Here is a 10,814-nt window from a genome sequence, read left to right as displayed (position 1 = left end):
TTGCCACAACGTTACATTACAACGTTGTGGCAACGTTCAGAGGAGTCCACAAAATAACGTTGCCACAACGTTACATTACAACGTTGTGGCAACGTTCAGAGGAGTCCACAAAATAACGTTGCCACAACGTTACATTACAACGTTGTGGCAACGTTCAGGGGAGTCCACAAAATAACGTTGCCACAACGTTACCACAACGTTGTGGCAACGTTCAGGGGAGTCCACAAAATAACGTTGCCACAACGTTGTACCACAACGTTTTCACAACGTAAGTGAAACGTTGTGACAACGTTGCCACAACGTTATATTGTTAGCTGGGTTATCATTGCGAATACATAACAATTTGTGATTTCTAATGTGAATGCACTGTTCTTTTGCTAATATCACAGCTGGAGACATAATTGAACATGGGCCCTATTTGAAATTGAAGAGAGTTCAGCGCGGGGGTGACGAATTCACACCTTCTTATGTAGAGACTATGTAATCCCTAGAGACTATGCTTATTCAGTCACCCGCGAAGAATGTAAGTATAGTGTCATGAGAAAATTAAAGGATTGTATAGAAAATGCAAACATGCCAGCAAGTTCACATTGCGAATACATAACAATTTGTGATTTCCAATGTAAATGCACTGTTTTTTTTTACCAATATCACAGCTGGAGACATAATTGAACATGGGCCATATTCGAGGAGAGGTCAGCGGTGGGATGATGCGCTCTCTAAGGTAGAGGCATTCCCAAGTGACGATGATCGCACCCGTCGTGAATGTGAGTTAATTATTACCAGCCAGAGATCATCAGTTTCCATAAAATTTATTCTTAAAATCATTAAATCCACAAAGTTACTGTAACAGCACTCTTGGTTGAGCGCGCTCTCTGATCTGTATTCAACGGCTATCCTCAAAACCTCCTGGTTGCAAATTCGATCTTATTTCATAATTTATGATTTCCAAAGTGAATTGTTATATAAATAATTGTTGACGTTATTTTTCTCATTTTCATAGTTTCTGACCTATTTGGATCGCATGCACCTTCTTCACGATCATTATCTTCAAATATTATAGCCGTGGCACATCCAGCCATGCAACCTGACGACGACCCCATCAAGCTAGGAGAGGCTACTGACCAGGACGAGGATCCTATGGAACAAATGGATCCACTCGGCCCGTCCAAAACTAAAAGAAAAACACGACAACGGAGACAGGTCGGTAAAGCACCCAGACCAATTAGACATACGTGTCCCGTTCCGTCCTGCAAAGGCCAGGCAGTTAATATCTTAACGCATATGAAGCAGGTGCATCCCACAATTCCAAAATGGAAAGATGAAACTATGGTAAGAAAGGCAAAGAGGGAATTGGCTAGTGAAGTAAAAAGAGTGTATCCAAAATACGTCTGTTCACTGTGCAAGAAACCACAAACGAGAATAGATATTTATCTGAAAAAGACAAATAGGCTGGCAAAGGGTAGCGCAGAATACCAAGATGCAAAATCAGCAGCTACAATATTAGTAGACAAAGACAGTAAGAAGCAATTCTCAGAAATATCACATGTGCTCGATGAGTTTAATGATTATCTATCAAGTTTTACGGGGGGAAATATTGTTGAGCACGTCGTCAAAGCACACGTACAGAGAGTAAATACTATTTTGCAAATGATCGAAACACCCCCCACCGTCAAAACAATTCAAAGACTAGAGGAGATAGGCGAAAAAGCCGGTGTAGTTTCTGAACTCGAGAAGAAATCATTGAAATCAAGCACAATTGTAATGTACCTCTGGAGTGTAGAGAAATTTATTGAATTCATGGAGATTTCCTGTCAGCATCTGTACCAGGGCTCACTTGAGAAACTCAAGCAGGTTATAGGCAATGTGAAGAAAGCAGTACAGAAAGACGTAAAAAAGGCAGAATTAGAAGCAAAAATTGCAGAACATAGCTCAGAGATCCCCATGCAATACATCAGAAAATATCACGATTCTGCAGCAGCAAATAATGCGGTAAAATGCTTAGAACCCGACAGAATTATTACAGAGGCAGCGTTTATAAATGTGCGAAATCATCTCATGCTTTCTGCGATTCTTATTAATGCGCGGAGGGCAGGAGACATAATGAATATGACAGTTGAGGAGTTAAGGTCACCACTGACTGACGATGATGGGAATAATATCATTCTAGTTAAAGTCCATAAGACGAGAGCGACATTGGTATGCCGCATAAACCTACACGGACATTTGTATAAGCAATATCAGCTGTTCGTTGATAACGTGCGGCCGTTTGTGCCAAACCCCGTAGGGAATGTGTTTACTAGTAGAACAGGGCAAACTCTTACGAACTCGGCATTTAATAAATCCATTAACGAAGCGTGGAAAACTTCGAAAGAGAAGTAGGAAAACCTCTACAAAGAATAAGTGCTTCTTTGATGCGCAAATGGGAGCAACGCGAAACGATGAACATCATATGTGCCATTCGGTACACACAGCCGACAAGCATTATGACCTTACACTAGATATCCAAAAAACAATAGCTGCCACTGAAGGCGTAAGAAAAATGTTTAGAACTGTTATGGAACACATTTTTGAAAATGAGTCAGAAAGTTTTATTAAACCACCCACAGAACAGATTGGTGTAGAAGATACATTCGTAGAACATGGTCGCAGAAAATTTAGACCAAAAGATGCACAGCTGTTAAAAATAGCCATGGCAAGGCTCGTTAAAACGAAAACAAGTGAAATGCAATCAAAACTTGGTTGGAAAGAGGTAATTCAGGAAATAGAAAACTCAGGCCCTAGTTTCGCACGACTGTTGGCAAATTACAGTAAATCACAACTGACGGATCGAGTCACGTATGAAATTAAGAGAAATCGTAGGTAGTTGACTAAAACAGAGAAGGGAGTAGGGGGCGGGGGAGGATAAATCCACACACAGCCAGTATAAATATAATCTATAATTCTATATTGTTCAATATATGAAACATTGCTCATGTATTTACTGTCATTTTTGCATTGTAACAGTTGCAGTTCTTGTATGAACTCATCTTGTGTTTCGCTGTGGCTCTGTTATGTTAATCACATAATTCATTAATGCGGTTCTATAATGTGTAATATCTATCCGTATATTATGTTATTTCTCCGCAAATGAATATTTAAATGTAAATGTATCATTGCGTGTATGTTTAACAACACTTTTTCTTCGTGAAATCGTTTTTGTTTGCGGTATTTCGATTATTGTAGTAGCGATTACGATATATGTTTCAGTTACCTTTAAACATTTTATGACTCATGTTATATGAACTCATTTTGTGCTTCGCTGTTGCTCTATTATGTTAATCACATAATATGTTGTTTGTCAATAGTAGTATCGGATGGCAGTCTGGAAATTTAGCTAGATTTCTTTTCGCAGCATTATAACACCATCCTCGTTAGCCGTGTGGATACAAGAACTGTACTGTACTGTGTTGGTGTGTGTACAGATTTTTCAGGTATTATTCTTGTGAACGTCATTTCTTGCGTGCACAACAGTTTAATGCAGTATTATTCCACTGCATATGAACCGGTTCTTAACATGAGCTTGTACGATCAAAAAATAAATGAACCAGTATTGTATATCTTAACTTCCTGACTTTGTGTTCAATCTACTCGAACATGCATCGCAGCACACATAAATTACAGCATTCGCGTATATAAATAAATAAGACATACGCAAACGCACAAGCCGGCAATTCCTATTTGCAGTGAAACTATTATATTTAATTTAAAATGAAAAGCTTGCTGGTAAATTGCTTATCTGTCAAATAAAATCCCATAGCACTGGACAGACGAATATATTGCTCACTTCGGATATCCACACACGATTGTGACCGACAATGCCACTACGTTCATGTCGGAGGAGTTCCAGGCTTGGTGTCGCCAACGAGGCATCACTCATTTAACAGGAGCCCCTTATCACCCAGCCACGAATGGAGCTGCAGAACGCCTGATCCAGACTTTCAAGCAAGGACTCAGAAAGTCGACGCTGGCACCAAAAGTTGCCCTGCAGCAATTCATGATGCAGTACCGACGTACACCTTTAGCGGAAGGGTTTTCGCCAAGTGAGCTACTCAATGGCCGCCAGATCAGGTGCCAGCTCGATTCTCTATTGCCTTCTCCTGCGCATTGGGCACAGGGGAAACAGGCTAAAAAGGCAACCAAATCACAGCACGGTGAGACAAGTCGCATCGTTACTAGGCTAGTGCATGCCTACTCGCTAGGTGCTCCATGTTATGCACTTTACTGCGGCCCGCGGCGAGACAGAGACGCAAGATGGGTCCCGGCGGTTATCACTAAGGTACATGGTGCCCGCGGCGTCAACGTGCGTGGCTACCCCAGAGGACCAGTGTGACGTAGGCACATTGAACAGCTTCGCCCTCGCTATGGGATTGAAGAGGACACGGATCCCGGAGAGACCCCCGAGTTATCAGTTCCGGAGCTATCCGCAACTCCGCCTATCCAACCCAAAGGACAGGACGGTTACCCCCGTGGAGACACACCGAATCCTGAGTCAGCAACGTCACGTGTAACCCAACCAAACCGAACGAAGTGTCGCAATCCGCGCCTTCCAGTAGGTGACGAATACGGGCCAGATAATCCCAGACGTTCCAGTCGACAGCCGAAGCCGCGGACCAAGGCTTATCTATAGGCTATACCCCCTTCCGCCTCTCGGTGGGCTCGAGGCTGGTGGGGAGGTGTGACATTATTGTATCATTCGCCCTTATTAGGCCCAATAGGTGGCGCTATATTATTTCCTAAAGCCATGTACTTGCGTGGTCACGCTACTACGTGGCAGGCTGGAGTGTAGCTGGAATAAATCCTTTGTTGAGTTTATATATTATACGTCAGCTCTTACGACTTTACTTCTAGAAATAAGGTATGTATTATTAGCTATTGATAATACATATAATCAATAACATCTATAACGCCATAAGTCCTACAATAGCTTTAGCTGCACGATACTGTGCAAATTTACAGGGAACCTGCAGCAACACTCATATCTATTATATTATAAATACAATGAAACACAAGGTACGCAATGAAATTATTCAATTCCCCAAAGCAACTGTTTCGCGAAGCAATCATGATTATTATGGTAATTGAAGTTTATAATTGCCCACTTGGCAGACAAACGTTTACAAGCAGTCGCTGGAGACGCCAAATGCGCGGAATCACACGCGCATATTTACACGACCTGCACGCGCATACGATCACCACACAACCGTCACATATACACACGCATTCACGTGCACGAGTGAGGAACAGAACACATACGCGCGCATGCACGCACACGCTAATGCGTGTGCGCACGCAAATCACATAAACGCGGATGTATGAATACACAGGCGCGCGCTAACGCACGCCCGCACACAACACGTACAGACACGCTTCATACGATTATAGTTTATACTCTGTTTTATCTAATACTGCAAATTGATACCACATCAAACTAGTCCAGGCCAGGTGCGCGCTAAATTTTTGCAGTGTGTACACGCTATCCCGGGCTAAATGCGCGCTAGTCCGGACTAATACCCCGTACAGACTGCAAAATTTGATATGGTATTAAACTGGTGCGCCAGGCGCGCGCCAAATCGCAGCGTATAGACTGCATATTTGATACTACATTGAATGAGTCATCAGTTTTAAGTTCAGCGGGTGCAGGCAGCGGGTACAATTACGTGACCTATATAAGGCTATCCGCATGCGTAATGCGATTTAGCACCGGGTCTGGCTCGCGTGTTGCGTACAGACACAGCTTAGTGTGGGATAACTTATCCCGGGCCAGGCCCTCCTTCATTTGGGGGGCCAAATTGGTGCGGGATAGCGTGTACACAGTGCAAAAATTTGGCGCCCGTTAGACCCGCACTAGTTTAATACAATATCAAATTTGCAGTTTGTACGGGGTATTATTGGGTATTAAGCCTGTACAGGGTATTTAGCACCACGACTGGGGTTGGGCCAGGCACGCTTCGAAGCGTGCTGTTATTCCGTACTAAGTTAGCCCGCGCTAAATTGTGTCTGTACGCAATCCGGGGCCAGGCGCGGGCTTAATTGCATAGGCAGGCATAGGCGCATGCGCATAGCCTTGTTTTGGTCGCATAAAAGTACCGTAGCGTGTGAAATTGTGTCTGCAATTTTGCTTTTGATATACATATCATTAGAATATAATTACAACTTGGTCAGAAGAATCAATCCAGAGAGACCGGATACAAGATGGCCTTGCGCAAAAGATGCGTTGTTCCCCGACCTATTACTCTGTTACGGTAAACCCACAATTAGATACCCACCGACACCCTATGCCTCTCCCCGAGGATCTCATGAGGAAACTGGGTGGAGGACACGGTTTCACTAAACTCGACCTGGCGGATGCTTACAACCAGATAAAGCTCGCTCCTGAAAGCCAGAAAAGGCTAGCCCTCAGTACACACCGAGGCGTACTGCTTCAACTTCGGCTGCCGTTCGGCATCAGTTCGGCACCAGGTTATTTCCAAGAGATCATGGAACAGCTCACCAGTGATCTACAGGGAGTGGCAGTCTACCTAGACGACTTTCTTGTCAGTGGTGCCAATGCTCAAGAGCATCTCCAAAATCTACGCGCATTGCTTCAACGCTTAGAAGAGAAAGGGCTACGATGTCGCATGGAGAAGTGCTCATTCGCTCAACCCGCAGTTGAGTATCTGGGCCACAAGCTTTCCCAAAAGGGGATTGAGAAGGGGGCTAGCTAAGGACAACGCGGTTATCAAGATGCCGCCACCGGAAAACGTTTCCGGCCTGCGTTCATTCTTGGGGTCTGTGCAGTTCTATGGCAAGTTTATCCCTAACCTAGCCACTCTCACCGAGCCTCTCTATCGACTGACCAAGAAGGACATACCATGGAACTGAGGCAGTAGTGAGCAAGCGACTTTTCAGCAGCTGAAACAGGTGCTTTGCACGGATTCAGTGCTGGCGCATTTTGACCCATCCCTGCCGATTGGGGTGTCATGCGATGCATCAGAAGTTGGCATTGGCTGTGTTGTTTCACCGCTATCGTGAAGGCAGTGAGCACCCAATTGCTAACGTATCCAAGACGCTGACAGATACACAGCGCCGCTATAGCCAAGTTCAGAAGGAAGCACTAGCTGTCATTTTTGTGCTAAAGAAGTTTCACCAGTTTCTGTACGGTCAAAATTTTATTTTGGTTACAGACCATAAGCCGTTGCTAGCGCTGTTCGGGCCAACCAAAGAAACGCCAATGCTGGCGGCCAATCGTTTGGCTCGCTGGGCTTTGATGCTTAGCCAGTACGACTACTCAATAGAATATAGAAAGACGTCAGACCACGGGAACGCCGATGCGCTCAGTCGCCTGCCAGTGGGACCTGACGTCATCTTTGATGGGGAGGAAAGTGAGGCAGATGTTGGAACTGTCTGCATTATTAAAAAGGTGAGCCTACAGCTACAGCCAACGGACCCTGGTGTCGTGGGAAAGCAATCAGGCAAGGATCCTGTGATTGCAACGGTGATGCGTCATACCCGTGAGGGATGGCCACCCGAGGATTCATGTTGAATGTGGAGAGCAATGAGTGCTATTCAGTCAGAGACTTCAGGAAGCTGGCGGATTCACTGTCGACAGCCCATGGGTGTCTGCTATATGGTTCCAGAGTAGTCATCCCTGAGAGTCTGCATCAGCAAGTGCTTCAATTGCTGCATTTGGGACACTTCGGGATACAGCGGATGAAGCAGCTCGCACGCACAGCGGTATATTGGCCTAGGATCGACACTGACATTGCAGAGCTGTGTCACAACTGCACTGCCTGCGCAGAACACCAGAATAAACCAGCAAAGCCGGCCAATCATCCGTGGATGCTGCCAGAGAAACCCTGGAGTAGAATACACCTGGACCATGCCATAAATTTCCTAGGAAGCAACTGGCTGGTCATGATCGATGCCTACTCCAAATACCCATGTATACACGCGACAAACTCTACATCGACAAAGGCAACCATTGACCTACTGGAACAAGACTTCGCTCACTTCGGATATCCACACACGATTGTGACCGACAATGCCACTACGTTCATGTCGGAGGAGTTCCAGGCTTGGTGTCGCGAACGAGGCATCACTCACTTAACAGGAGCCCCTTATCACCCAGCCACGAATGGAGCTGCAGAACGCCTGGTCCAGACTTTCAAGCAAGGACTCAGAAAGTCGACGCTGGCACCAAAAGTTGCCCTGCAGCAATTCCTGATGCAGTACCGACGTACACCTTTAGCGGAAGGGTTTTCGCCAAGTGAGCTACTCAATGGCCGACAGATCAGGTGCCAGATCGATTCTCTATTGCCTTCTCCTGCGCATTGGGCACAGGGAAAACAGGCTAAAGAGGCAACCAAATCACAGCACGGTGAGACAAGTCGCATCGTTACTAGACTAGTGCATGCCTACTCACTAGGTGCTCCATGTTATGCACTTTACTGCGGCCCGCGGCGAGACAGAGACCCAAGATGGGTCCCGGCGGTTATCACTAAGGTACATGGTGCCCGCAGCGTCAACGTGCGTGTCTACCCCAGAGGACCAGTGTGGCGTAGGCACATTGAACAGCTTCGCCCTCGCTATGGGGTTGAAGAGGACACGGATCCCGGAGAGACCCCCGAGTTATCAGTTCCGGGCTATCCGCAACTCCGCCTATCCACCCGAAAGGACAGGACGGTTACCCACGTGGAGACACACCGAATCCTGAGTCATCAACGTCACGTGTAACCCAACCGAACCGAACGAAGCGTCGCAATCCGCGCCTTCCAGTAGGTGACGAATACGGGCCAGATCATCCGAGACGTTCCAGTCGACAGCCGAAGCCGCGGACCAAGGCTTATCTATAGGCTATACCCCCTTTCGCCTCTCGGTGGGCTCGAGGCTGGTGGGGAGGTGTGACATTATTGTATCATTTTCCCATATTAGGCCCAATAGGTGGCGCTATATTATTTCTACGCACACATACATACACACGCCCACACGCGCGCGCGCACACACGTTTTTTATAATATTTTTTGTAATATGAATAAAGAGTGGGTTTTATCACTATTAGATTCATACTAGAGTGCTTATTAAATACAGAAACATAAGCTGTAAATAAACTTGCCTGTTGCTATGCCCAGAGTCGACAAGCAGTTGGTGGTTGTGTTAAGGAACGCACAGAGTAATTTACCCGAGGTTCCAGGTTTAATGGAAATGTTGAGCATGATAGGCTCATCCAAATTGTTCACTTCCACTTCCTCGCCTATAGAAGTACAGACATTAAAAAAAACACAGAATTTCAATGATGATTACAATGATACCCAAAGTCAATAAATCATGCAAGGAAACTACTACTACTAATATATATATATATATATATATATACATATACATATATAATATTATATATATAACTATTCATCACTCCGGGGTCTTGGAATGAGCAGTGTGTGAACCACTCTAAAGTACTGAAGGGAACGATGTCATACGTGCAGAAAATGTGGGCAGTGTGAAACTCGGGGACTTCAGTATTGAATACTGAACAAGTAGCGCCGTATGGTGTCCACTTGTACACGAAATTGTATTGTATGAAAAATCATGTGGATATATAGCGTATAAATCTATAGAATTGAAATGCATAGGAAAACTATTATAGAAAACTGTTTGCAGGGAAACTATTATATTTCATTTATATAACCCTAACCGCTATAATGCGGATTTTCTTCATGAATAGATAGTGTAACTGCCCTTGTACCAGGAAAGATTGCATGTAAATTGCGTATCTGTCAAATAAAATCCCATAGCACTGGACTCACGAGCATATATACATATATATATATATATATATGTATATATATATATAATATATATATATATATACATATATATATATAATATATACATATATATATATAACTATTCATCACCCGGGGGCTTGGTCACTTACGGACGAAATTGTATCATATGAAATATCCTGTTTTAGATAAGATGATATATCCGGTGAGTTCCCCTCTTCCAGGGTGTTTTCTGATAATACTACCTCACCTTGCTTGAGCGCTTGGTAGCGGTGTAAGCTGCGGTTGGACTGGTTCTCAAACGTGTGGTTTTCTGCTATGGTCCTGCGCATCTTTGAGCATCTGGAGCTCCGTGGGGGCCAGGATGACAGTCTCCCGCCAGTAGCTTGTTTCGGGCGGACTTGTAGGGGCGCCTGGAGTTCCTGATCCGTGGCTAACGCAGATATAGGGGGCCACGGGGCCGGCCATATTGCGGGGTAGCGACGGGGTGCGGGTTCCATACTGCTACGGACCCGTGTTGGTCGGCGAAGCGACAACCTCCCTCCTGTCCGTGGAATGTTGCACCGCACTGATTCGGGTATCTGTTAGGGGGCACCCATGGTAGTTGCGTCACGTGTGTTTTCTAGCCGGCTGGTACCGCGATACTCACCCACGGGCATTCAGAATTATTACCCTTGTCGGAACGAATTTGGGGTTAGTTCCCCATTAGTGTCGGAGTTTACAGGATGGCAGGGGAAGGCCAGTACGGTTTATTCACCGAAGTGTGTGCGTCATATGGTGTGAGTTACTCGTTTCAGGGGGATAAGAATGAGTACGGCAGATGACGGATTCGACCACCGCGAGGCGGAGCAAGGTGAGTTGCACCAAGCACTGTGGTCTTGTGACTCACCAACAATCTCGCGATTGCGCGGACGTGAGCAGTGAGATGACTAATGGTGTATCTTCTCCATGGTTTGTTTCAGTGGTTACCGTGGGACGATATGTCCGGTGTGATATGTCAGGTCGACCTCC

At 45.3% G+C, this 10,814-nt stretch overlaps 1 protein-coding gene across 2 annotated transcripts; it reads left to right on the top strand.

The window, feature by feature from the left end:
* The first annotated feature begins 551 nt into the window (after positions 1 to 551).
* Positions 552 to 2,788, top strand: LOC106814646. 2 transcript variants are annotated; one of them, XM_014818985.1, is made up of 2 exons: positions 552 to 767; positions 1,064 to 2,788. In XM_014818985.1, exon 2 carries the CDS (start codon positions 1,081 to 1,083, stop codon positions 2,380 to 2,382), a length of 1,302 nt encoding a protein of 433 aa, XP_014674471.1. In that variant the 5' UTR covers positions 552 to 767; positions 1,064 to 1,080; the 3' UTR covers positions 2,383 to 2,788. The 2 variants fall into 2 exon arrangements, with proteins under 2 accessions (XP_014674471.1, XP_014674470.1); XM_014818984.1 differs by having other exon boundaries at positions 1,004 to 2,788.
* The last annotated feature ends 8,026 nt before the right edge of the window (positions 2,789 to 10,814 follow it).

The sequence above is a fragment of the Priapulus caudatus genome, unplaced genomic scaffold (genome assembly GCF_000485595.1).
Source record: "Priapulus caudatus unplaced genomic scaffold, Priapulus_caudatus-5.0.1 Scaffold956, whole genome shotgun sequence".
NCBI classification, from domain to species: domain Eukaryota; kingdom Metazoa; phylum Priapulida; class Priapulimorpha; order Priapulimorphida; family Priapulidae; genus Priapulus; species Priapulus caudatus.
The sequence above is the reverse complement of the archived record's forward strand: the minus strand, read 5'-3'. Positions and strand labels throughout refer to the sequence as shown.

Bases quoted from the DNA above. Each gene is read 5' to 3' on its own strand.
- LOC106814646 (XM_014818985.1), top strand. From the start codon at position 1,081: ATGCAACCTGACGACGACCCCATCAAGCTAGGAGAGGCTACTGACCAG.